This window comes from Carassius gibelio, chromosome B16, assembly GCF_023724105.1.
Source record: "Carassius gibelio isolate Cgi1373 ecotype wild population from Czech Republic chromosome B16, carGib1.2-hapl.c, whole genome shotgun sequence".
Taxonomy (NCBI): Eukaryota; Metazoa; Chordata; class Actinopteri; order Cypriniformes; family Cyprinidae; genus Carassius; species Carassius gibelio.
Window position 1 is genome coordinate 19,489,906 of NC_068411.1, and position 25,441 is coordinate 19,515,346.

The 25,441-nt window shown below is 37.4% G+C and overlaps 2 protein-coding genes across 3 annotated transcripts in view; one reads left to right on the top strand and one right to left on the bottom strand.

The window, feature by feature from the left end:
• si:dkey-12j5.1 (uncharacterized) overlaps positions 1-2,049 on the bottom strand; it is an 80,214-nt gene extending 78,165 nt beyond the window's left edge. Inside the window, exons 1-4 of the mRNA XM_052578564.1 lie at positions 1,869-2,049; positions 1,416-1,516; positions 1,179-1,325; positions 891-1,040 (exon numbers count right to left, since the gene is read on the bottom strand). Coding sequence (XP_052434524.1) covers positions 891-1,040; positions 1,179-1,325; positions 1,416-1,516; positions 1,869-1,935 — 465 coding nt within the window. The 5' untranslated portion in view covers positions 1,936-2,049. The remainder of the gene's footprint in view (positions 1-890; positions 1,041-1,178; positions 1,326-1,415; positions 1,517-1,868) is intronic.
• Positions 2,050-2,766: 717 nt separating this feature from the next.
• The window catches only part of mindy3 (MINDY lysine 48 deubiquitinase 3), a 36,116-nt gene continuing 13,441 nt past the window's right edge, over positions 2,767-25,441 (top strand). Inside the window, exons 1-10 of one of the 2 annotated variants that reach the window (XM_052578686.1) lie at positions 2,767-3,404; positions 3,685-3,764; positions 4,699-4,759; positions 6,679-6,855; positions 8,044-8,095; positions 8,339-8,453; positions 9,012-9,085; positions 9,291-9,370; positions 9,629-9,699; positions 12,092-12,172. In XM_052578686.1, the coding sequence (XP_052434646.1) occupies positions 3,311-3,404; positions 3,685-3,764; positions 4,699-4,759; positions 6,679-6,855; positions 8,044-8,095; positions 8,339-8,453; positions 9,012-9,085; positions 9,291-9,370; positions 9,629-9,699; positions 12,092-12,172 (885 nt within the window). In that variant the 5' untranslated portion in view covers positions 2,767-3,310. The remainder of the gene's footprint in view (positions 3,405-3,684; positions 3,765-4,698; positions 4,760-6,678; positions 6,856-8,043; positions 8,096-8,338; positions 8,454-9,011; positions 9,086-9,290; positions 9,371-9,628; positions 9,700-12,091; positions 12,173-25,441) is intronic. The other variant, XM_052578687.1, reaches the window with a different exon arrangement.

Sequence of the window (25,441 nt, forward strand, 5' to 3'; positions counted from 1 at the left end):
ACAGTGCGAGAGCGGCCTCTAGTGGCTGAATCACTGACAGCACATGCTGTTCATTTAGACACGTGATGCTGCACAATGAACAGAGCAAGAAACTTCAGACCCGGATTTAAATGCTGCTGACAGAAAATTCTGCTGCACCACAGACCGCCATTCGCATAGTTTTCCATTAAATTACATTATAACATACACCGCTCTTTCCATTTGCTTCAAATTTATCTGTGCCTCTTTGATGTGAAAATGTATAAGTTTCATTATTTTAATTAATCAGACTTTCTTTTTGATTAATAAACTCTATTTTATCTTTTAAAAAGAAGTGGAGAAATGTTTTTATGGAAAAAACAGAATCCAGAAATTGTAAACAGAAATAACAGAATTTGGAAAATAAAATAAAATGGAATTTACGAAAAAATACAACTGATTTCATAGGTGCCCTATTAGAGTGTAGTAATTTCAACATTTACTATAAAAAATTATTATTATTAAATATTATTATTACTTCTACTTCTACTATTACTACTAATAGTATGGTTCAGTATTTTTATTTTTATTTTTAAATATAGCACTATTTTAGTTTTTGTTCAGTATCCATTTTAAATTTAATTAACCTGTATCGTCCAGTGTGGTCCAACCTAGCTATCGGTATCGGTAAACCTCACACTATTTTGTGAAAACCATGATAAATGTTTTTTCAGAATTCTTTAAAGAACAGAAAGTTCAAAGGAACAGAATTTATTTGACAGAATTATTATGTTTTAGAACAAATTTCTTTCCATAATCTCAAATCCCAAACATTTGAATGGTAGTGTATGCAAATGTATAAATGAAATAATCAAGTCACCTAAATATCTATGTAAAATGCTTGAACTGTGTGTGTATCAGCAGTGTCTTGCCTCACTGGTGTGTTTGTCCATGACGTTGAGCATGACCTCAGTTCCTTTACTGAAGTACTGAACAGCCTCTCTGCCTGTGTGAATCTGCCCCAGGTACATGTACTTACTATGGCCCTCCTCTGGACTGAGCTCCACAGCCTTCAGATACACGTAAACCACTGTTAAGGACCGTAACACTCAAATACAATCATGCGCTCTTCAAGAAAAGGAAAAACAAGACTAGAGGCTTCACGGGGATAGTACAGGATAAACATATTCAAGTTATTTGTATGTACTGTGGAAGGATATCTGTTTAGCTTTCTCTATTTCTCCCAGCTCACTGCAGATGTTCCCCATCGTGTCCAGGAGGGTCAAGTTTGTGGGTTCAATATCGAGTGCTCGCTGACAGTACAGCCTGGCCATGTCAAAGTCAAAGTTGTCTACACACTCTTCAGTCTTAGAAGAAAAGAGAGGTACAGTAGTACAGTCTGAAAACAAGCACTAATATTTCATGTCTTTAAGATGTCATTATAGGAAATATATTACCTTTTCAATTAGTTGATCAATTGTGTATTTTTCAGCCGTTTTCTTTTTGGCTCTTTCCTGCATCTTGGCTTTCATTCTCTCCTGTGGCGACATCAAGGCACCTGGACATCAAGAAATGATTTTCACAAACCACTCACATAAGCAAACCTTCCTGAACAGGATTCTGCGGCAAAGTCTGTTAAATGTGAATAGGTAAAGCACAGCTATGACAAGTTTGACAATCCTTCTTCAATAAACTCTACATAGCATTAATCAGATCACATGGATATTAAATGACATGTTTACATTAAAGCCTTACTGTCAAAGCAAACCGACAATATCAAGAGACAGCTTTAATTAATATGGCATTTAAAAAAAGAAAAGAACAAAAAGTGTTTTAAAGTCATTATTGTAGTGAAATACAAGCAATATTGCCAGACCGTTTGACACAATATATTCTTAAAACTGACATACCTCCATTTGGTTTAGTGTCTTTTCTTTTAGCTTTGTTTTTCTTTTTAGATTTTGCTTGTCCGCCCATTGCTGTTAGATCAAATCCGTGAATTTATGTCACTTTTTATAGAGGAAAACACTTCTCCTCTAGAACAGCGTCCACTTGCCAACGAGAAAGCACGCATGGGCTACAACGTGATTGACTTCCTGTTAAGTCACCTTTAACAAAATAAAAGTCTCCAAGGAAATGTTTATTTTTTTGGCCCTTCTGTTGTTGAAACGTATAACTGCTTCTCTTCTCAGTGCATTTCTCAGTGCAAGAAGCGTTGTTTGAATGCATCGTACAAACAATGGAAAGGGATTTATTAAATACTGTTTATTTTATTCATTGAAATATTGCTAGTGAAAATAAATGACTATACATGCTAAAATGTAAATGAATAAAAACTGCAAGAAAAATTGTCTAAAGAATTATATACGTTTTTTTAAATTAAGTGTTTTCAGTAATTTTTCATTATTAACCATTTCATTGCCAATTTATATGGTGTGCACAAATTTGACTCGTTACCAGAAGGTACCTTGCATTATACAGTCCAAATTTTCAGTGTTCATTTATCTACAATGTTAAATTTGGGCGTTATTTTCTGACCATCTATTCACTGTACACTATGTTAGGATACATTGTTGCAAGACATCATTATAGCCTCTGTGGGTGCGCCTGCTTCACAGTTGGTATTTTAAGAATTTATTATATAACATTGCTTAGCCAAGCTTTCTGTATATTCAAGCTCAGCCTCCGTATTGTAGGCGGGAACAACAAAACGCTCGACGTTGCCAAATGAATGATGGGCGGAATGACCAATCAGACCTCTCTCTTTCTCGACGTCACCAGAACCTTCTCGATTTGAACCAATCTCTCACACAAAGTCGAAGTTGAGGTAGAAGCACGTAGTAAATAAACTGGATTGCTCATAGAGCACTCTGTTGGTTACCTCAGCGAGCATTTTTCATTGAATTTCTCCGTATTTTTTCTAGGTCTTGTCGAGCGGACTTGACAGTCGTTAACTAACGTTACTCTTAAAACGGCTGTCTGGGCAAAGAGCTAAACGTTTGTTTTGGACGTTTAATAACGCAACAAGCCACAAACCGAATGGTGAGTGAGTTTCTTCAGCGAGGACATAACGTTACCAGGCCTGTTCAGTTAAACAGACCGAACAGAAATCTCGAATTAAGGAGCTGAATACCACATAAGACGTAAGATAACATTAATTTCAGACATAAAGCGAACCTGTAGGTTAATCGAGCTGTTGCGGTTTGCTGTTACGGGCTGTGTGTTCAAAAGCTAACGATCAGGACGAGTTCGCTAGCCACGTCGCGTGCACTACAGCGGTTAGCTGTCACAAGGATCTTCATTGGTCTCGATGCATGGTTTGAGTTAATATTGACGAAAAGCAAGAACAGAAATGTCAGATACTAATAAAGAAGTAGTGGATCTGGTGTGGGGCAGACCCGGTGGCGGAGGAGTGCCTGCATCCCTCTTCCGCAGGTGGTCACAAGGTAAGCGGTCTTGATAGTTTTTGATGCTTTAATAGATACTAAAAGAATTCTTACGAATGCTGACTCAGATTTTCAAAGTTAAAACTCTCAGTTTAAAGGATATACATCCATTACTTGTATTGTAAAATCTGCAATGGTCATCAAAGAAGACCAATGCCAAGATCATGTTACTTCAGCCTGACTGCTTGCCCAGTTATAAATTGCCAAGCCCCTGATGAATTGCCAAGCTGAGACTTGTGACATTGACCGTGGTTCGTGTTCACTGTGTTTCTTTCCACAGGCTTTGTGTTTAGTGAGGCAGAGCGCTCTGCACTGGAGCAGTTTGAAGGTGGACCCTGTGCTGTCATTGCACCTGTGCAGGTATTCGCCTTGTTTTTTTCTGTTCGTAGGTTATGATGTTTAGTCAGTAATGAAGTAAGTGTACATCTACGCATTTGTAAAATCCACAATATAAAAGCTGCTCTGCAGTGATGTAATTTAAAGGTTGGTGACAAATTAAAGGTAAATCCAGAGAAACCAGAACCATGCCGGCTTAATTTTTCTAAGTAATTACATTTAGCCCATCCTGATGGGACTGTTCAAGATTGACAGTGGTCCCATCCATAGGGCACATGGGGTTACTGATTGGTTTGATGGTTAATTTTTGACAGCAGTGAAAATGAAGCTGTGAGGGACAGAATTACAGTGGATTCAAACTGTTTAAGAGATGATTAAGTGTCTCTCCAAAAACACTTGTGATGTAGGACTTTTCTACATTGTAAAGACACATTAATCAAGAACAATAACTATATCAGCGTTCATCCTTACCATTATCACAACGCTTTTATAAGAACGGTTTTTATTCCCACAAAGAGAGATCCAGAGACTTGTCGAATCAAAGCCAGGGTTCATTGTAACTGCTGTGGTGGCACTTTTTAGCCCAACACTCTGCCAAGATGCTTTAAGTTTTACCTTTAATTTGTCACCAGTCTTTATATCAGTCTGCAGATTCTGAGCAGTCGAAGTTGGTCGATTTCATAAATCTTATATTGTCTGATGGGAAGACTAAGGATTCAGTCTAGTTGGGAGGACATCAGATGTCATTCACCTCCTTGCTTATATCTTCATGAGTTAGTGTTCAGAAAATCCCTGAAAGTCTGCTAGTGTGAGATCCTCAGTTGCTTAGAGTTCTTTGTAACCACTTATAAAGTTGGCGAGTGTATGATACCTGCTGTTTTAAAATCTATTCAGATTTGAAGTCATTTTTTGTATTCCAGCCCCAATCATTTGTATGTTTTTGTTTGTTATTTGTCAGGCTTTCCTGTTGAAGAACATGTTGTTTAACACTGAAGGCTCAAACTGGAAAGATATCTCAGGTTTGTTGTACATTATTTTAAAAGGGAATTCCACCTTGTTTCCACTTTTGTACACTTGATAAAACTCAGGCGAGGCATGTATGAGCATCTCAAGCTCATCATAGGTGGCATAATAAGCATAAACGTAAATTGTGATTAAGATTATAAAGACTATACAAAGACAGGTCATTTATAAACTTGATATTTAGGTGGTGTAAATACATAAATTAAGCATTGTTATGATATAATTATTTTAATGTACTCTCCCCCCCGCCATCATCATTCATCATCATGAATCTTATTATAGGTATATATCTGTATTGTAGTCTTTCTGTGTGCCTAAAATTGGAGAAATTGGTGCTTCACTGTGGGACAGATTTACAAACAGCTTGCCCCAAAGCAAACCTTTTGGTGTTAAAAAACTACACTGCAAAAAAAGCAACATTTTAGGTTTTAAGGTTTTAAATTAAATTTACAGTTGAATACCATAATTTCATTAACTGGTATAATGTTAATATAGCAGCCTATTGAAATACTGAACTCTGGTTTGTATCTTTGTAATGCACTGATAAGAGAACGTCACATAATAAACCAAAGCTCATCACAAGCAGCTTTTAAATATTAACATATATAGAAGGTGCACAGTCATTCACACAAACACTAACACCATCATGGTAACACACATGAAACTGAAATGATGCAATAATCATTCATTTAACAACATTAGGTGTAACACAGATCAAATTTGAAATGTGATGCAGGGAATTCTGGGCATGTCAGTTTATGGTTATTCACCGTATGTAATAGGGGAAATTACCGTTAACCATTTAACAGGTTTTTACTGGAGCATTTCTAGAGTGTACTGTCAGGATTTACTAAAAACGTCCAGTGAAAAGGTTTGGACAGTCATTTTGTGGCTGACCTCACTGCATATGCATTTGTTTGAGTTTTCCTTTCAAATGCAAAATTTATGAGAGGAGAGTATTTAAATGAATCACGTAACATGATTTACTTAGGTTTGCACTAGTCAATTTCCTGGTGTTTGCGCCATTATTTACCTCCCAAAAAAGCATGACTTAACCAATTTGTGCCTGTGTTAGTAGGTCACACACACCTTATTATCATGCACCTTATTATAGCTCTGATTATTTGCACTGCTCTTGGTAGATTGTATTGGTCATTATGGAAATGCACCGGTTGCTTCTTTCTTTATTTTGTGCATTGCCAGTAAATCACTTGCAGAATTTTCCACTCCCATCTGCACTTTTATGGGATAAGGCTCTCAAGCTAATTTGCCCTGTTTAGGAAATCTGGCACTTTCTTAATGCAGTCAAATTATAAAAGTAGCATTCTAAGACCTTTATTACCTGTCCCCCGTAATACGCCAGCCTTTTTATCCAATATTTTAGATCACTTTCCGTTTCAATTGAAGACATGTTACAACGTTGTTGGAGAGATTGTGTCCTGATTGTGTTTTACAGCTTAAGATGTTTAGTTTTCTTCTCCTCCCATCATTTCCTCCTCACTCCTTTGCAAAGATCATATTTGACATTCTTAGCTGATGCCCTCATTAATGTGTGTAATTGTCATCCTGCTTGGAATGCTGCTTGATTGTCATAAACAGAAAGAACAGTCATGTCCTACCTATGTAAACTTGTTCAACCTCTGGATAAGTTTCATTGGGTTTTGAAAGACATTTGAATTGTATGCAAAAACAATTTATAATTTTTTGTTTATAACAGGTAGTTGATCACTTCATTTAAACATTTATTTTATTCCCAATCTATTTGGCAGATTAAAGTAATGGCATGGAACTATACTGGGACACAGAGCGAAGGATCCATCACGTCAGCTAGTGGCAAAACTGATCGCTTTGAATCTTTAAAGCAGCAGAGAAATTAGATGCGTGGCATGACTTATGTTCTGTGTTCTCCTTACAGAGGAAGAGCAGAGGACAGTCTTGTGCTCCACCCTCAGTGAGATCCTGGAGTCTGCCTGCCTCAATAAGACACAGGCCTTTCACCTGGCCACCTTGCCTCGTGCTAAAACCACAGACAGCAGTGACATCACTGACAGCCACCCAGAGCCTGAGTCGAGCCAGCCTACTGAGACACAGAGTAAGAAAATTAACAACAGTCGTTCTCAATGTTGTGTTTTCCAATGAACTACTGTCATTCACAGACTACCTAATTCAGAGTATAAATCTACCAGTGTTGGGGAAATTACTTTAAAAGTTATTAGTTATAGTTACTAGTTACTTCTCACAAATAGTAACTGAGTTACAGCATTATAAAAGAAGCCAATTACAAGAGAAAGTAACTATTGTGTTACTTAAAAAGAATTAATAATATTAAAATGTCAAATAACTTGGAATCAATTTTTTTTATGTATGTTAATAGAAAAACAGCAATTTAAAAATACTTATTTAACATTGACCATTTTTTTGCATTCTAGCAGACATTTTACCAACAAAGCCCAATTTAACTTAAAATCTATAAGTTAGTAAAAAAATATTTTGTGGCCATTTTTGAGACCCCCTTCTTGAATCAGGCATTCAAATAAATTGAGCCTTGTAATGAGAATTAGTAATGAGAATAATTTATAATCTGCTGCTGTCAACAAAAAGAAGCACTGAGGACTTCCTGCGGGTTTCCATCAAAATAAAAGCTCCATCAACATTCATAAATGTTAGGATTGTAATTTTACAATATCGTATCAATTTTTGTAATTTTACCTATCAAATTGTCACGTGCCTTGTAAAAATGCATAAAAATGTTACTGAGCAACTGACAAGTTTTTCCCTCTCGGTTTGGACTTTGAACCCTTGCTAACGAGAGTGCTGCGAGCTAATGCAGCGCTGTTTGAACACATGCAATTTTGCGTCTTTCTCTGACCCTTTTAAATGCTACCACACTGCTGTCATGTTTGCTGCATTAGTGCGCACCTCTATTTGATCACGTCACATCATTGTTCAGTACAATTTATTTAGTCTTTGCTTCTTTGGCTGCCAAACATTCGGTGCATCCCTCACCGAACATAGTCTCATTGTTATATTATTGATATCGCAATATGACACTTTATTATAATGTAAAAATCTATACCTGTGTTATCGTGCATGGTATGAAATGGCACACCCCTACCTAACACTGATCTGTAATATTTGCTATATCTTTTCACTTTGAATGCATACATTGACAGTAGATGATCCAACATGTGTCTTCTTATTAACCATGAACTTCCAAATAATTTTCTCTGGATTGTTGTGTCTTGTTAAATGTGTTTGTTTTTGCATGGTGTGTGTGTAGCTGCTTTGGCTGCTGAGGAGCTTGGCTTTGAGAGGTTTCACAGCATCATACAGTAAGTGCACAAACTCTCTTTCCACACTGCATCACTTGTTTCTCTTTCATTATGTCTTCACTGGCTTACCCTTTCAATCCCCTTGTCTTACAAATATGCAAATTCCTGGCAGAAATCTCCAGTAGTGCAGAAGCACCTAATTTCACAATGTAATAAAGGGTGCAGCTTAAACTCCTAGATAAATTTGTATTCGGTAAGGATCTTTCCCAATTGGTAGTTGAATTGTGGTTGCTCCTTTCTCAGGAAGAGGACTCTCAGGACCGATGCGGAATTGAGAGAGGTGGTGTTGTCACTGTACGACACTTGGAAGAACAAATTCGGGGTTCTGCTATTTCTGTACTCTGTCATACTTACAAAGGTATAACTTTACATTTTTGAAAAATTAATTTTAAAACAACAGCATAATGAGCTTGCATGGTAACGACCTCTCATCTAAACCTGCTGTTCAAAAGTTTGGGGTTGTTTTTGAAAGAAGTCTCTTATGCTCATAATAGAAATACAGTAAAAACAATCATTTGTTTAATATTCATACAATTTAAAAGAATTGGTTTATTTAAGTAATTGTTTTGTTGTTTTTGAAAGAAGTCTCTTATGCTCAACATAAAATACAGTAAAAACATTAATATTGTTTAATATTAAAATTTTAAATAAGTTTTATATTTGTTTTAATGGTGTATACCTGAAACGTTTTCTATAACTTTATGGTAATTGCATATCTTGTGTAATTTATTCTGAGATCATCATAAACATAGCCTTGATGCTGGCATAGAGTTAAAAAGTGAATAAATAAATAACTGACCCCAAATTTTTGAACAATAGCATACATGACAAATTATGCCCTTTGTAGCATGTCACTTGCCCGCTATGCTCATTCATGTGTCTGTGTTTGTATTCATGGTCTGACTTGAAATTACAGGGAATTGAGAACATAAAGAATGAGATTGAAGACACCTCTGAACCTCTGATTGACCCGGTGTACGGCCACGGCAGGTAAAATGCATGATGGGTGTTCAAGCTCTGATTGTGTGATTTTAGGCAGCTGTTCTAATCATCGGCTTGTATTCTAATAGATTTATCTTGTGTTGTGTAATGCTGCTTTATAGCACTGTTTATCATAACACATTAAAAAAATAAAGTATATTAAGCTGAAATGCACATCTATAGTGAGTGCTTCTTTTCTTTCCATACTTTTTAGCCAGAGTCTAATCAACCTTCTGGTGACCGGTCATGCTGTGTCTAATGTGTGGGACGGTGATAGAGAATGTTCTGGAATGAGTATGCTTCATGTTTTTACTTAATATTAATGTGTTGACAGAAATGCTGTTTGTTTGAAATAACTGGAGTCACAGTATGTTCTACTGTTGCAGACCACTTGGTGGCAGCATTAGCTAATGTTTTGCTCAAGTTTTAACAGACTTAAAAATGCTTGCTGAGAGAATGCTAGGGTCATTATGTTTCAAAGTGTTTTATGTTAGACTGTTTATTTTTGTGCAGTTGAGAGGAATTTAATTACTTTGTTTTTGTTTGCTCTAGAGCTTCATGGCATCCATCAGCAGGCCTCTGTTGGCTTCCTCACACTTATGGAGTCTCTGCGCTATTGCAAGGTGGGTGTCTACTCATAAGCACCCTCACAGCAGCTTACAATATTGTAGTTAGATTTATAATTCATGTTGTATAGATGGTGTTCTCTACAGTAAATAGATGGTGTTCTCTACATAAATCTGGAAACCAATTTTGGCAAGGGTTAGGTGTCTATAGATGCTCTAGATGCCAAAGCTCACAGCTTCTTTGTGGTTTTGCTGTTTTCCAGCCATACATCTCAGGGAATACATACAGGGAAATGTAACTGCAACACAACTTACTGATATACTGACTGCAGACTAGTGTGGCAGTCATCACTCTGTTTTCTTTTTTTTTTTTACAAATTTTTCTGATGAGGAACAGATATTCTCTAGGTTTGTTCTCGCACACAAAACTATTTAAATTTGGAATTCTGTGTGTGTGTGTGTGTTTTTTTCTATTTTATTTAAAATGGTCTTTTCTTTGCGTAGTTTAGTTTGTTTTATTTTATTTTTGTTCATGTCCTTCATTTTTCTCTTCTGTTTACCATTTCTTATTTTATCATCTTCCCTTTTTCTCTCTTTTCTTTTCTTTTTAGTTAGTTAGTGGTACTCTTTTTCAGATGCTAAATGCCTCTCAGCTCTCTAACTAATGTGTTGCCCTCTAAAGGGTGAACATCAGAGGTCTGGCACCTAGCGCATACATCCTGTATGTTTTATGAGCCTGGGCAGGAATTGACTCTATTGTTTTAACCTGTGGAGAAAGTCATTAAGAAGCTGCTTTGTTTTAAATGGCACTGTGCTAAGCAGAGCTTCAGGATATGTGCTGTGAGCAGTGTTTGGACTAGAGGGATGCAGGAATGTAACACCTCATATTTAGAACCATCTGAGCCTCCATCACAATATTCATGATCATTTTAATCCGCACACCCCTGGAACGCCCTCCCGCCCAAATCTGCTGCTGATACTCACCTGTTGAGTGATGTGAGCTGAGTGTGAGGGCTTTCAGTGTTTGGATGCACTGCTGGAGATCGAGCTGTAGGTAGAGTGTGCAGAGCTACACTTTGAACTCTGATCTCTTGAACAATTCTGCAGTCTTGTGTTAAACTGCTGACTCTCATCTCATTCCATTTTAATTTGGTTTTGATTGGTGGCTGTGGTTTTCTGTGCGTGCAGCATTTGTAATGTGGATCAGAGGTGTGGAACTTTTCATAACAAAATTAATTTACACAGCAGTTCAAAAGTTTGGCGTCAGTAAGGTGTGTGTGTATACAGTACTGTGAAATTTTTTTAGGCCACTAGTATTTTAACGCATATTGCATAACGCATAATGTGGTCACACCAAATGGTGATTTAATTTAGTTAGGTTGATGGAAGTTAATTATTAAAATCTATTTAAGGCATTATCTTTGCACAAGTGCCTAAAGCTTTGCTCTGTACTGTAGGTTTGCAGGTTTCTTGAAGAGTTTTGGAGACATTGCCACAGTTCTTCTGGATTTAGCCTGTCTCAGTATGTTCTGTTTCTTCGTGTTATTCCAGACAGACTGATGATGATGACATCAGATCTCTGTTTGGAGCACCGGCTGATGTCAGATTCCATGTGCAAACAAAAATCTCACTGAATTATTTCATTTAATGGCAATAATTATGTTTGGAAATGTAAACTGATATTTCTTACTGACACACTACATCAAAACATAGAAATAACTGACTTTAAACCGTTTTTTGTTGGTGAAAATACTAATGGCCTGAGACTTTTGCGTGTGTGTGTGTGTGTTTGTGTATATATAGCAGACACTTCTGATGATGAAACTGCATTGTGCAGACTGTTGAGGAACGTTCACAGCCAAAGTATAAAAATAACTTGCAATTAATGCATTGGCTGAAAATTCATTCATCTTTATTTTCTTGGGGGTAGTCATTTTAAATTGTGGAAGGAAATTAACTAATTGTGTACATTCTCGTGATTTACACATTAGAAAAATAAACGTAATCAAATTGTAAAAAATTGGCAATATTTTTTGACAGTAATTTAATAATAATTATTTTGTAATAATAAATAAAATCAAGGCTATTTTTATAAGTAAAATTTTTAAATGGCCTTGCAAGACTGTTTAAAAGGTCTCTGGGGCCATATATAGCCAGGAGTTGATGTTCACCACCCCTGATGTAGAACATGTTTCAGTGCTCCTATAATAATACAATCAACCGTTCATAATCAGTTCTAGTGATTAATGTGTAAATTGGCGTCCTATCATTTTCATAAGCTGATTGATTGAATAGTTGGCAGTTCCTGTAAGTATTACAAATCAACTTATCGCAGTGAATCAACCTGTTCGTGATGGTTCTGGAATGTGGCTGACCAGGCCGTCATGGCATTGGTATGGAGATTGGCGCTCAACTGCGATTTCAGTTTTTTTTTTTTCTGCTTTTAAAGGTTGGCGCATTTCTCAAATCTCCAAAGTTCCCTATTTGGATCCTTGGCAGCGAGACTCATCTCTCAGTATTCTTCACTAAGGTGAGTTAAGAAAATAAGCTCCTTTCTTCCTTCCCTCACTATTCTACTCTCTCTCTCTCTCTTTCTTATCTGAAGCAGTCTGGCAGTTTTCTTTTATTTCATAATTGAGTGAAGACTCAAAAACACAAGAATGTGCTAGCTAATAGATTTAGTGCCTTAGACGTCTTCTGGAAGAGAAAAGAAGAAATAGTGGGGGAGTATGGGCTGGATGATGAGAGGCAGAAAGAGGTTTTTGGACTTATAAGGCATCCAGTGTGGTGTGTCCTGGCTTCAGCCCCCGTGTCATGCGGTCAGATTTGGCATTCCGACATGTTCACAGAGAGGGATGGCTAATGTGAGGTGTATCTTGGGTCTGAGTGGAAATGTCAGTTCATGTAACTGTAGTACCTGGTGTTAAAACACGTCCTTATGATGGATGTGAGCATTGTATTGATTCCACAGATTTCCAGAGTGTTGCCATAAGTGCTGAGCAGTAAACTATATCATTTTAAGAGCATGAAATTGATGTTGTTAAGGATGAGAAGTAGGGCTGTGCGAATAATTGAAATTGTAATAAAATTACGATTTGAGGGTGCGCGATTTCTAAATTGGCCCCGACTTCCCGTAGTATGTTATCCGAACCAATCAGAATGCAGTGTGCCTAGGTGAAGCGCGAGAACAGAGTTGGCATATGCCTAACTCCAGGTTCACAAGCTCTGTCTGTGATGCATTTTTTTTTTCGAGCACGTTAACAAATCAGAGCATTCACACTGCACCAAGGTTAGGTTGCTAGCAGGTACGTGCTCCACTGGCCGAAAGAGCCCCCTCCAGATGATGTTGTGCTCCCTAGATATGGCCTGGGTCCATCTTTCAGTGCATTTTTTTTCAGCTGTTTTATTGTTGCCCTGTTGAAAGCCCTCATCCCATTGCTTGGAGAAGTAATAGCACACCTCAAGATGCACTGTTTAAGGTATCATTCAGGTTCACAGCAGAAATGATATGGGACATGCTATTCCCTGAGGTTTAGTATTCTGGGATAGGGGTATGGTCCATCTTCATACTCTAAGTATAATATGGAAATGTTGTCTTTTTAATCATTTTTGTTGTTGTCGCCATTTGGTAAAGTCACAATAATGCGTGACTTCTCATGGCTTGAAGCTTTAATAAATAACAGGAGAGCAAGGCTTTTTAAAAGCCACTGGATTATAGTGTTTACAGAGTTTTGTGTGTACACCCGTGTGTTTTATCCCTTTACTCAACAGAGGAAATGCTTGTTTCTCACAAAGGTTTCCACCTGGAGGCAAATGAGATTGACGGCAAGCATTAATCATGGTCTTACACTTAAGGCCATTTACTGTCAGTACATTATCCTCATCCGGCGTTTGCCCACTAGAGACACTTTTTGTCCATGATTTGTTTCCTTCCTGTTCAGAAAATTTTCTGACAGTAATTGAGTACTCGTTTCATTTAACTTGAAACTAGCCACTTTTTTTAATGCAGATCCAGCATAACCCAACTATTTTATTTATATTTTATTTTTTAATTCTATGAAATGCAGTGCATGTTTCCTTTAAATGTCAAAATATTTAAGCCAAATGTATACAGTTAGAAAATAACCAATGTTACCATGTTGCTGTACTGTAGGCAGTACTAACATAACGTCTATTATATAGAAATAGACAGGTCTCTGAACAGAGCTGGTTGATTTACTCTTAAAGCATAATGGACTTGAAGCAGCAGTGCTTTAATGTATTTGTCTGAGTCTTTCATCATTTATATCTCTCATCCTGATTAGAGCTGCAGGATCAAAATCCTCAGGACTAACAAAGGCTCATCTCATACCTCTGCCCATGAATCACCCTTCATTGTTCCTGTGTGTAGGCCAGTAGCATTGTGTGTTTAAGTCTGTTAGTATAGTAACTGTATAGTCAGTGTAGAGGTTTTCTACATAAGGGCTCTGGAAGTAAAATTTATGGTAAGTATCCATCTCATCAAAGTCATTTCACACTGATAGTTTCCCCATCCTTTGCTCCTGCTTTTCCAGACTTCTTAGTGACTTCCTAAGTTTCTTAGACCAAATCTTCGCTTGAGTACAGTATAATCTGTTAGCCCCGGTGTAGTCAGATGCTGTGTTGGGAAGTAACTAAAAGCAGCTGTGCTTCTAACATAATTGCATTCTTCAGTAATGTGACAGTATTTCAGCTTCTATCAAGAAGCATCTTTTGTCTGATTTGGCCAAGTGGTTTATACAAGTCACAGATTCATTGATTTATGGAGTTGCTTCCCAATGTTCACAGATTTCTTTGTGCTGTTTTGTCTTCCACCTCACGAAAAGTGATTATTTAATAAAATACTGTTTTGGTTATCGCCGTTTATTTAACCGCTCTCTGGAACACTTAATTTATATTTTGTTATTTGTGGCGTTCTGTGGTCAAATGTTTTTATATGATACGTGTTACACTGGATAACAGTAACCATTGTCCAAGGCAACCAGTTGTCTTCATGCTACTTTATGGTTTCTCATATCACTTTGGTCTCCTCCTTCTCACATAGTACAATGATTACAGTCAAAATATTTCATTTCTCTCTATTTATTTAGGAAATACTTCAGTATGAGAGAAAGGTGTGCTTTTAATTTGTGAGCCTCTTGAAGTTGTCAAGAATCAGAATCAGTTTCAAAGACATTTCTCACTAGCTTTTTCATATAGGTCTTTCTTCAGTAATATTGAAGATGGAGCATCTTGGTGGAGAGCTGATCCTCCAGCAGATTTGAAACATTCTCACACCCAGCTGCTCCATTCCCATGAGCTTTAGAAGATCTTAATGATTTAAGGGCCTGCTACTCTCTGCTCTCTTATGCAAACAGCAGCCCCGTTTCGTACACACACACAATCAATTTAACCCTTATGCTCTCAGGGCACCCACTTCTCTCCCTCCACCTTCTCTCTGGGGCTGGTTAGCGGAGCATAGCCTCAGGTGAGTAATGCCATGATTTCCGGTAGGAAAGCCAATCTTTTCCCCCCTAGAGCTCTCTGTGTGTCCATCTGGTTTAGTTTTCCCCCGCTGGAGTCACCAGTAGAGTCAGTCGCTCTGCCAGGCCCCCAGAGAGGGAAAAAACTCTCAGGCGACAACTTGAAGAGCAGCTGTTAAAAGGATGCACACTAAAGCCTTCAAACTAAATTGGGTTGAGTTTGCATTGCCTAGTTAGCTAGCTTCATGATAAAATTTAGTTTATTTGAGATTTTGATTGTCCTGAAACAGCCTATTTGTTGCTGTTTTAATCATTAAGAGTCCACAGTATCTTCTTGACATGTCTGTGCTGTCTAACATTTATTGTTTGGTTCATTATTATTTAGAAAATGCAGATAAAATATTGGTTGATAAATATTAAATTTCTTTTAATTTAGACTAGTAACATGGTATCAGTACGTTATTATATTTGACAGCTGTTCGTTAGGTGTGGAGAATTTAAGATGGCTTTGTGGTTGTGCTGGGCTAATTTTTGGTGACTGTTCTGGCAGTTTGTCAGTGGTATCCTAAAAAGTTTATTTTAGACTTAAAAGATTTTTCTCCCATGGGATTTGTCTGTTAATGCGGTTTGTTTGTAATGTGTCATTGAAGGTGGCTTTTTTTGCCTTTCTCTGTGTGTGCGCATAAGAGAGGTGTCTCTGATGACAAGTTTTAAGCCCGTCTCCCAACGGATCCATACTCCCGTTACCGTCTTTGTTTGTCTCTTTGTCTCTGCTTTTAGCTTCTAATAGGGTTTGTGTTCCACTCTTATCTGATTTATGTGCACACAAAGGAGCAGACACTATACAAATGACCTTTCACAGAGGTCCTGAGAGGGCCCTGGACACATACAAATACAGCAGTGGTCACTAAAGGAATGATCTCCGGTCCCAGTGGATGTACAGCCCCACACACCCTGAGGACAGTGAGTAATGGAATAGCAGCTTTTAGCGCAGCACACTGGTAACTATAACCATGTATAATGCAGAGAAACACGATCTGTGACTACTGAACCACAGTACCCCTGTTTATACCAAATCTGATGCTTCTCTTGCTCACACACCCACTCACAAGGTGATTAATGGGTCTGCTGACGCTGTGGCCCATGTTGGACACAAAGATTATGGTGTCCATCTTCGAACGCTTTCACTTTTTTTACTACTACTTTTTTACTTCCATAGCTGCTTTTAAGCTCTGTTTTTATTTGAGGTGATGAGCTTCACATCCCTTATTTCCTTCCATCCTGCTCTGTCTCTCTGGAGGCCCTTTGTCTGTATCTAAGTATGGGATGTTAACCTTCTCGTCCCTCGCTTCCTCATTCCACTCTTCAGACCACGTTCTGTCTCGGATCTGATGAGGTTAACATCCACGTCTTTTTACAGATACCTTAGTCTTCTTCTCCTTCTTGTCCACCCTTCAGGGGCCTGATCCCTTCTTATACCCAAAAACCACTGCTGCCGGCCCTTGGCTCACAATTCTGTTTTCTTCCAGTTTCCAATTCAGCCCCCTACTTGGTGCAAAATACTTTGTTGATGGTGCTACAAAAATGAGGGATGTTATTTTATTGCTCTGTTGCAAAACATGGTGAGCTACCTATGGAGAACGTATTCTGAGGCAGCGTAGGTATGCTTTTAACATGAAGGCTAATTTCCCTCTGAGGAGAAGGCAATCTACATTTTACGTTTAGTCATTTAGCAGACACTTTTATCCAAAGCAACTTACAAATGAGGACAATGGAAGCAATCAAAATCTATATGCTATTATATAATTAATTAAAAAGAAAATCAATAGAATACAAAAAGAATAGAATTTGAATAAAGAGTGCTAGAGTTAGGGGGTCAAATAAAGATGGAAGAGATGTTTTTTCTATTAATGCAATCAAATTAATTTGAGTTCAGTAAAAGAAATTAAGCTAGTTGGAGGAAGCAAAACAAAAAGTTTATACATTTGCAATTCCTTATGTATTTATTTTTTATTTCCCCAAGCATTAATATTCATGAAGATTTTTTCATGATATTTATTTTGAAAAGAAATAGATCTGCAATCCATTGATAAAACAATGTGTTTAAACTAAGTATATATATTATATATATATACATATACATATTATTTTTATTATTATTATTATTATTATTATATACATTTATTACTATACTAAAAATACTACTTGGTTTAAAAACGTTGTATCAATCAGACAAAAAAAACTGAAAACTATGAATTAGTGTTGGGCGATATAGTCATTTTTCAAATCGTCAAATTTGTCAAGCCCATGAGAATATTATCGTGCATGGGTGGAGCAAGAGATGGGAGGAACTCACTTCGGATGCAACTGTCATATCGCATCTGCGCATGGAAGTTATCAGTCTAAATGTTCTGCAAAATCAGTCAACTGTGAAAATCAATAGGAGATTTAATTTTAAAGTCTAACAATTTAACACTAATATTGGACATTATCGCAGATGAATCGCCTTCGATAATGAACGCGATATGGTGTAGCTTGTCAGCAATCTACGGCTCTGTCTATTAAATGCCACTCCAATTATTAGCAAGTGATGACGATTTTAGCGGTGATCACGGAAGCAGCTTTACTGATTAGATGCGCATGATAATATCGTTAGATATATCGCCCAGCCCTATTCATCATAAAATATTCGTAAATGTAGTGATTTAAACTATTTAATTATATTTAATCGTATTTATTAGTATTTATTTAATTTAATAACATGCTATCATCAAACTATTAAAATCGATGTCAAGCATTTAAAGTTGGCCACTTCTGGTTCTGTACAAGGTTCTGTAATGGCTAGGATGTTGCCTTAGAACGCAACTGCCTGTGTAGGTAATAGTCAGCGAGTCAGCTCACTAGGTTTTTTAACAGAGTTCTTTGAGAGGAAAAAGAAACCACATTGCTGGTAAAGTCGTCTGGTGCACTCCACGGCTCTGTCATCCTCTGCTAATTTACTGACTACATGTCCCCAAACACAAACACATGCCTTACTTTTATGAGTCCCACAGGAGCTTACCTAACTGCAGCAGTCATGCTTCTGTCGAGCCCTGCTTTGCTACCGTGAGGAGCCCTCGATCTTTTGCATTCCCACATAGGACCACCGTGTTCTCACAGTGATAGTGCAACAGTGAATGTTACCCGAAACCAACACGGGTTCTGATTTCTGTCAGCTTAAAAGACTTTAATCATCACGTTCTTATGTCTTCAATGAAAGGATGGCACAGTGGATATACACTAACATATGTAAAAGAACAGAATAGGAAGGAAAATAATATCGCTTAATAGATTCCAGTCTCATCAGACACCGTGTGTTTCGAGTTTCATCAGACAGTTGTCTCTCAGAGGCATTGTGCTGTCTGACACATCATTAATCATTCCTTTTAGTAGGATCTGATCTATTATACACGCTTCAGCTTTGTAGTGCAGCACTTACGCACATATATGAAACCACAACCTCTCAAAGGGGTCATATGATGCGATTTCTATTTTTCCTTTTCTTTAGTGTGTTATGTAGCTGTTTCTTCTTGCATAATGTTGTGCCGCCTCTGGTTGTCGCAACCACGTGCAAGTGTCACTTCCATTAGAGCTTTTAGTTCATACACGTGAGCATAAAGTCATATTACACAATCATATCTCTGTATGAATGAATGATGTGTAGTTTTCGTTTACTACACACACTGAAGTGCATGATGCTCGCAGTGATTTCAGCATCCAAAGTGTTGCCAAGGCCGTGGTTTTCCCGCAGAATTGGGCTACTTTATCACTGATGCGGTGGGTTAAAGCGACCCCTGTAATGTGATATTTAGGATTCTGATTCTGAAATGTGTGCAAGTAAATCTATTTGGTAGTTTAAACACTTTTATATCGACCGTGTTAGTTGATCTATACCAGGTGCTGGGCGCTGCCATGTTAGTTCGCTGATTCAGAGTTGTGGGATTTACAACACACAAATTCATCCTCTCATACCGAAACACATTGAAGTAGGTCTCTGGTAAACACGGAGAAGGGCAGAGTAAACTTTATAGTTACCTACACAATCTGTATATGATAGCAATAAAAACATGTCAGATTATATTTGTCAGGATCGTTATTGAGGTTTCTATCAGCATGTATTTTACAAAACTAAATCGTTTACTTGTCTGTATTTAGATGTATGAAACCTAAAATAAGCATTATATGATTGAAAACACTGAATATTTGTGATATGACAAGTGCTTAGAGCATCTTATCTGGTACTGAGCCAGCCAAAGCAAGAAAGTGGATTTAAATTCAGCAGTTGATGATGTGACGCACTTAAATTTCTAATCAGCCAAGGCTGATCACACCGATGTGATCGTACGCGTTAAAGGGTTTAAAAGATTCTAGAAAAATTTGAATGGAATTTGGGAATGTTCAAATTCTATTTTTTACTATTAATTTTATAAAAAGTCTTAGCTTGGTGCTAATGTAGATGCAATAAGGAATCATTAAGATTTTTTTTACAACAGAACAGCACCATCCAGATGTTCAAATTGGTGCAATGCATTTTATGGGTGACCAGGTTTTCTTTTTTTTTTCTTTTTTTTTTTAAACCTAGAAGAGTAGCTTACAAAGCTAGTTGTGCAAAGTCTATTTAAAAAAAAAAAAGGGCCAATTCGAACTTTGCTATGACAATCTGGAGCATATTCTAAATCGGCTACTGTAAGTGTGTTCTTAATAGTTTAAGTATTTGCTATTGACCGTTCAAATGCGTAGTTTTGCTCCGTTTAGAGTATCGTGTTTTGTGTGTGTGTGTGTGTGTGTGTGTGAGAGTGAGAGAAAGAGAGAGACAGGGTCAGATTACAGTGGCGTTAGCTTTCTTAATCATGGCTTGTGTACTGCAAACACATAAAAGCTTCATCACTGTGTGTCACGTGACTTTTATTTCCTCTTTCAAACTGATGGTAAAACTAAGGACATTATTTACTGTCTTTACATTTATGTTGAAAGTTGAAGCTTGCCATTATGGAAAAGGGCGTTACATTTGTTGGTTTTTGGCCAATCAAAATGCACTGGGTCAACTAGCCAATCAGAGCAGACTGTGCTTTTCGTCAGGAGGGGCTTTGTAGAAAACGACTTGTTTGAGAGAGGCGGGGCATAGAGGACCTACAAAAATGTACAATTATAGAAAAATAAAAGCATGTCAACATATTCTACTACACCAAATAATGATTTTCAAAATCCAATCACAAGTCCCCTTTAAAGCTTGTTTACACCAAGAACGATATATCTATAGCATCCACACTTGGATTGGGCGATCCAACCAAAATCTTTTATCACGATATGAGTAATTTTATTTCACGGTAACGATACATCTAACAATATAGTTCTTTTTGCTTTAAATAAGGTCTTTATGATATCAGAACCTTTGATACCATAGAAATATCATAATTCTTGTCACCAGCATTAATATGACAAAAAAGATTGTTAATTGAAGACAAGTAAACATTTGGCGATTAATTAAGAATAAGAAACCTAATTAAAATATTTCTCTCTCTAAAGTTGTTTTATTTAACATGGATGACAGCAGGATTATTAGACGGCCTTGTCTTGAATTTTTTATCTCTGTCAAGGCTATACTTGGCTGCATGGACAAACATACACGCACTATGTTATACCCATGGGGCTCGTAATACATGCAGGGCCCCACATCCTCTCTTAACCCACAACAATGGCCTCTTCAGCAACACTGACGCCTGTACAGGGAATACTTCACCAACAAAAGCTGTAGACACAAAGAGAGAATGACAAGGAGATGTGGAGATAGTGTTAAATGTAGAAACGGACAGACCTCGACTTTAAGAGCGAGACGCCAGAGAGAGTAAAGAGTATATGTAATAGTCTAGTCAGTGACCCAGCCAGCTCTGAAGTATCGGGTGTCTAAACCACTGCTGTCTGATGCTGGTGACATTTTCTCTGTCGTGGAGAACTTCAGAGGAGCAGATCTACCTGTAGTTTGAGTTACAGTGGTCTGGTTGCTGTAATTGGTAATGTGACTATGAAACTGTTGCTGCTGCTTTGATGTTGGTTAAACACTGTGCTTGTTGTTCAGAGTTTGACTGCTGAGAGGACCTCCATAAATGGGTCTTCACCTCAAAACCCATGAACCTTTGCAACTAAACCAGACTCTGTCAGAGATACCAATCCTTCCTGCAAGACCAATCGCATTTGATTGAAAGACTTTAGTGCTTGGGCTGTATTTATGTTTTTATTTATTTATTTTATTTTTGTTCGTTAGGTTTTTTTTTTTTTTTCATGAGCAACACGTCATTGTCTGCACTTTCACTGATAGTTGCTGCATTGCAGATAAAGTTGAAACGCAGGTCACCTAAAACTAACAAAAAAATGATCTGTGTCCACATGAACGTCCCTTTTGATTCTGCTAGAGTTAAGTTGTGAAATGGAGATGGGCCAAGATAAAATCCGCTGATGATTCTGATCTGGATTTCACCTTATGATTTTTACCTCACTAGAGCTGGAATGTATCAGGCTGGCCTGGGGTTTGTGTAGATGACAGGAGTGTAAAAAAACACGTTCAGTCTAATGTACAATCTCACATCACCTTTTAAGGTTAAACAGTTTTTATTCTAAGCTTTCTAAAAACAGTCAAGCACACTCTTTTCGTCTCATCTGTCATCTGCATCGGACTCTCCTTATCACAGATGTGATACATTGTTTAATCATATGACTTTCTTAGAGTTGAGGATGAGGTCTCTTTCTTTATCTTTTTCTGACATTATTTTACTCCAGCTTGCGGACTTGTATAAGTAAAGTACTTTTCACCTTTTTCTTTCACATTTTCAAGTTCAGTAAGCAGCATCTATTGGCTTTTCTCGCTCCTGTGTGTGTGCCGCCTCTCTGATCTCCATCTATGGCCTCCAACTGTTGCCTTCTACGGCGCGTGTGTGCACGCGCATGTATTTGGGTCTCTAGAAACTAATGAAAGCCAGATTCAGGATTCTTAACATGTGACTCTGCTTTACAGATATGTTGAAAAATTATGCTCCCTGAGCCTGTTGATAAACAGCCATATATAATATCACTGTATCTAAGTGCTCGGGCTGCAATTGGGAATGCTACCATTGCCCTGACAGAAATGCTGAAGGCACTTGGCTGAAAACATCTGTATGACTAGATTTTCCCTTTACTATGTGTAATTTAACACCATTTTAGACCATGTTGCTTTTTTTGGTCAATAAATGAAGCTTTACTTAGTTTTTGTCCCCAAAACTGTCCAGAATATCAGGTGTGTGGAGAATCTGACTTCAGTGTGGCTCCAATGGTCCGTCTGGGTCCGATCACTCATCGCACAGAACCATCCTGCCTCGAGCTGAAGTCTTTACTCGGCACACCACTCTGTAATTCCCCTCTATTAGAGAGAGTGTGTGTGTGTGTGTGTGTGTGTGTGTGTGTGAGAGAGAGAGAGAGAGAGCGACAGGGAAACGCTGACTCAGCAGGGTTGATTACAGGACTGGTTGTGTTGTTGTGGAGCCACAATGTTAACATCAGCGGATCAGCATGTTGTTTTTGTCACCAGGGGTCAGACTTTATAACTAGACATGCACTCGTTTGCTATTAGCATGGAGCCACAGTACATGTTTGTGTGTGAGAAAGGTAATGTGGAGGGATTATGTGCACAAACGTGTCATGACTGATATACTTGATGTCAGTGCACACGCACAAAAAAAGGATGATGTTTGCAAGCATGTTGTGATTTCTAACCAATCATCATTCTGCTTCATTGACATTCTCCACAATGACTGGCCTTTGTCTATATCTTCATTATGCAATGCAATGAAAGGCGGTTTGCTTACCCTCATGTCATTCCAAACCAGTCTGAATTTCTATGTTAAGTGGAACATAAAAAAAAAAAAAATGTGAAGAACATTATTTCTGATCTGTTGCATACAATGAAAGCATAAAGTGAGCAGTTATTTGCCTCAAGTTATTAGTCATAATGATTAAAAGAATATGTTTAAATATATAAAATAAATTCTGTTTACTTTAGTTGATATTCACAATGCAGTGTTTGGATGTATCAATTTCTGTTAAACAAATATAAATTAATTGCATAAATTGTTGTTCATTTTCATTTGTTTTTAGATTTTCTTTATTTGTAATGTACAGTATATGAAGTTAAGTTTCCCTTTATAATTTACAATATTAATTTGCAGCAAGAATGCCTTAAATTAATCAAAAGCCAACAGTAAAGACTTTTTTTCAGTGTAATGTAATGGAGAACATTTTAAAACCTATTTTAAAGTTCTGTTACTCTACAAAGAAAACATTGTTTTTGACTTTAGAGTGGCAAACAAATTAAGTTGATTTTGGAGTACTAAATATTAACCCCTAATTTTTTTTTTTACCTTCTCCTCCTTTGTGTTTCACAGAAGAAAGAAAATCATATGGGTTTTAAAATAATGAAATGCTACTTTTGAGTCTGTCAGCTTGTTTGACCCATGTTTAAGAAGCAGATGAACTTTTTCAGAGTTCATGGCAGATGACTTGCCTATTGAAACTTCTGGCTTTTATAATTAAGCACTCTTCCATTTTTCTCTGTCTCTCGCCACTGCTGAGCTTTGAGCGACTGCTATACATTAAAATGAACAAATCTTTTTCATTTCTTCAGGAATGAAGGTTTATGACTCCACATGGCCTCAGGCAAGAGCTCTGAAAGTTTAATTTAATTTTGACTAGCTGCCATTAGATTGTGGAAAGGTCCGGTTTAACTGTGTGGAGTACTAGCTCAGATTGTGGTATTAAGACAAGCAGTATCCAGCTGCAACTTCTCCTTGTCATCTACTTTCTCTTTCCTTTGTACCTCTTTTTTCTTTCTCATTTTATCTCCCCTGTTACTCTGTCCCTCTTTCTTGGTGTGACTGTGAGCTGTATATTTGTTCTTTGAAATAAGAGGAGATATTTGTGAGTGTTACACTGAAACCATACTGTGAAAGTATACAACCTGTGTTTATATTCACTCTTCCATGACCGTGTGTATGTTCATTGCTAATGTTTGTTCTTTTCGATTGTTAAACACTTCATATTTAACCAGACTTCTAGATTTTCTGAAGAAAACCTGAGTGGTGGTTGCCAGGGTGTCTCAAGGTATTCTGAGTCCAATAGATAACATTTTAATTCTTATTATTTCAGAAATCAGGTCAGAAGGCTGTTGTCAGACTGCTTGTGCATTCAAAAATCTCACTAGATGATTATTAAAATTAATGGCAAAATGAATGTTTGGAAATCTAGACTGATATTTTCTACTGATACATTACAGAAAAATATTTAAATAACTGTCCGAACACCATTCTTTGGTGTGAAAATACTAACGTGCCTAAGACTTTTGCACAGTAGTGTATGTATAGAGTACATATAATTAAATTAAGTAAATTTAAATAAGTGCAATTAAAGTATGCGTTCATATGTGTTAAGGGCTAGATTGTCGCTGGAGGAAACAGCTGTGGTGTAATGAGCGGAACATCTGAAACTTTACAGTAGATAGGAAACCAATTGCTCCCTTGTGACCTGTTGTAAACTGTATTAATGACAAAGAACTGCACAGATACAGATATTCTAACAATCTGTTGATAAACGCACTGTGTCCTCTGTTTCTGTCTGAGTTTGCTCGCGCTGCTCCACTGCGGATTGAAGAGCAAACTGAAAAACTGGGAGGAGACAGGTCTGCTGCCATTTTTATATGAAATTTAGGGGGACTGACTCTGAGGCGATCGTGAATTTGTGTACAGTTTATGGAGCTAAATGCTATAGCCCCGCTAAAAAAAGCCTAGCGATGCCCATGCTTCTTGTGTATATTTCAGAGAACCAGGACAAATAAATCAATCAATCGCTCAGGCATTTAAGAGGCACTGAAATCTGCATTCTGATTCGGTTCAGTGCATACTAGTTCCATATTGGCACCGGGTTTCGGTGCACAACCGTAGTAAGTGATAACTTATGGCTTGATTCCTATATGAGGCTAAATGGCACTCTGAATGATATTGGAATGTTGTGATGGAAAACTCTGTGAACTGTTTTTAGCTTTACGTGATTCAGCTGTGCATGCTGACTCTGCATGTTTTTCAGCTTGAGTTGTTTTTACACACATACAGATGTGATTTGTTGTCCCAAGTCCCTCCGGCAACACATCGATGGGGCAGTGATCCCGCTGTAACTCAAACATGAACAAACACACATGGATCTTGGTTTGTTTTCTATTAATCAGCAAAGTTCGCAGCCTGTTTGTGAGTTTTGCGCTT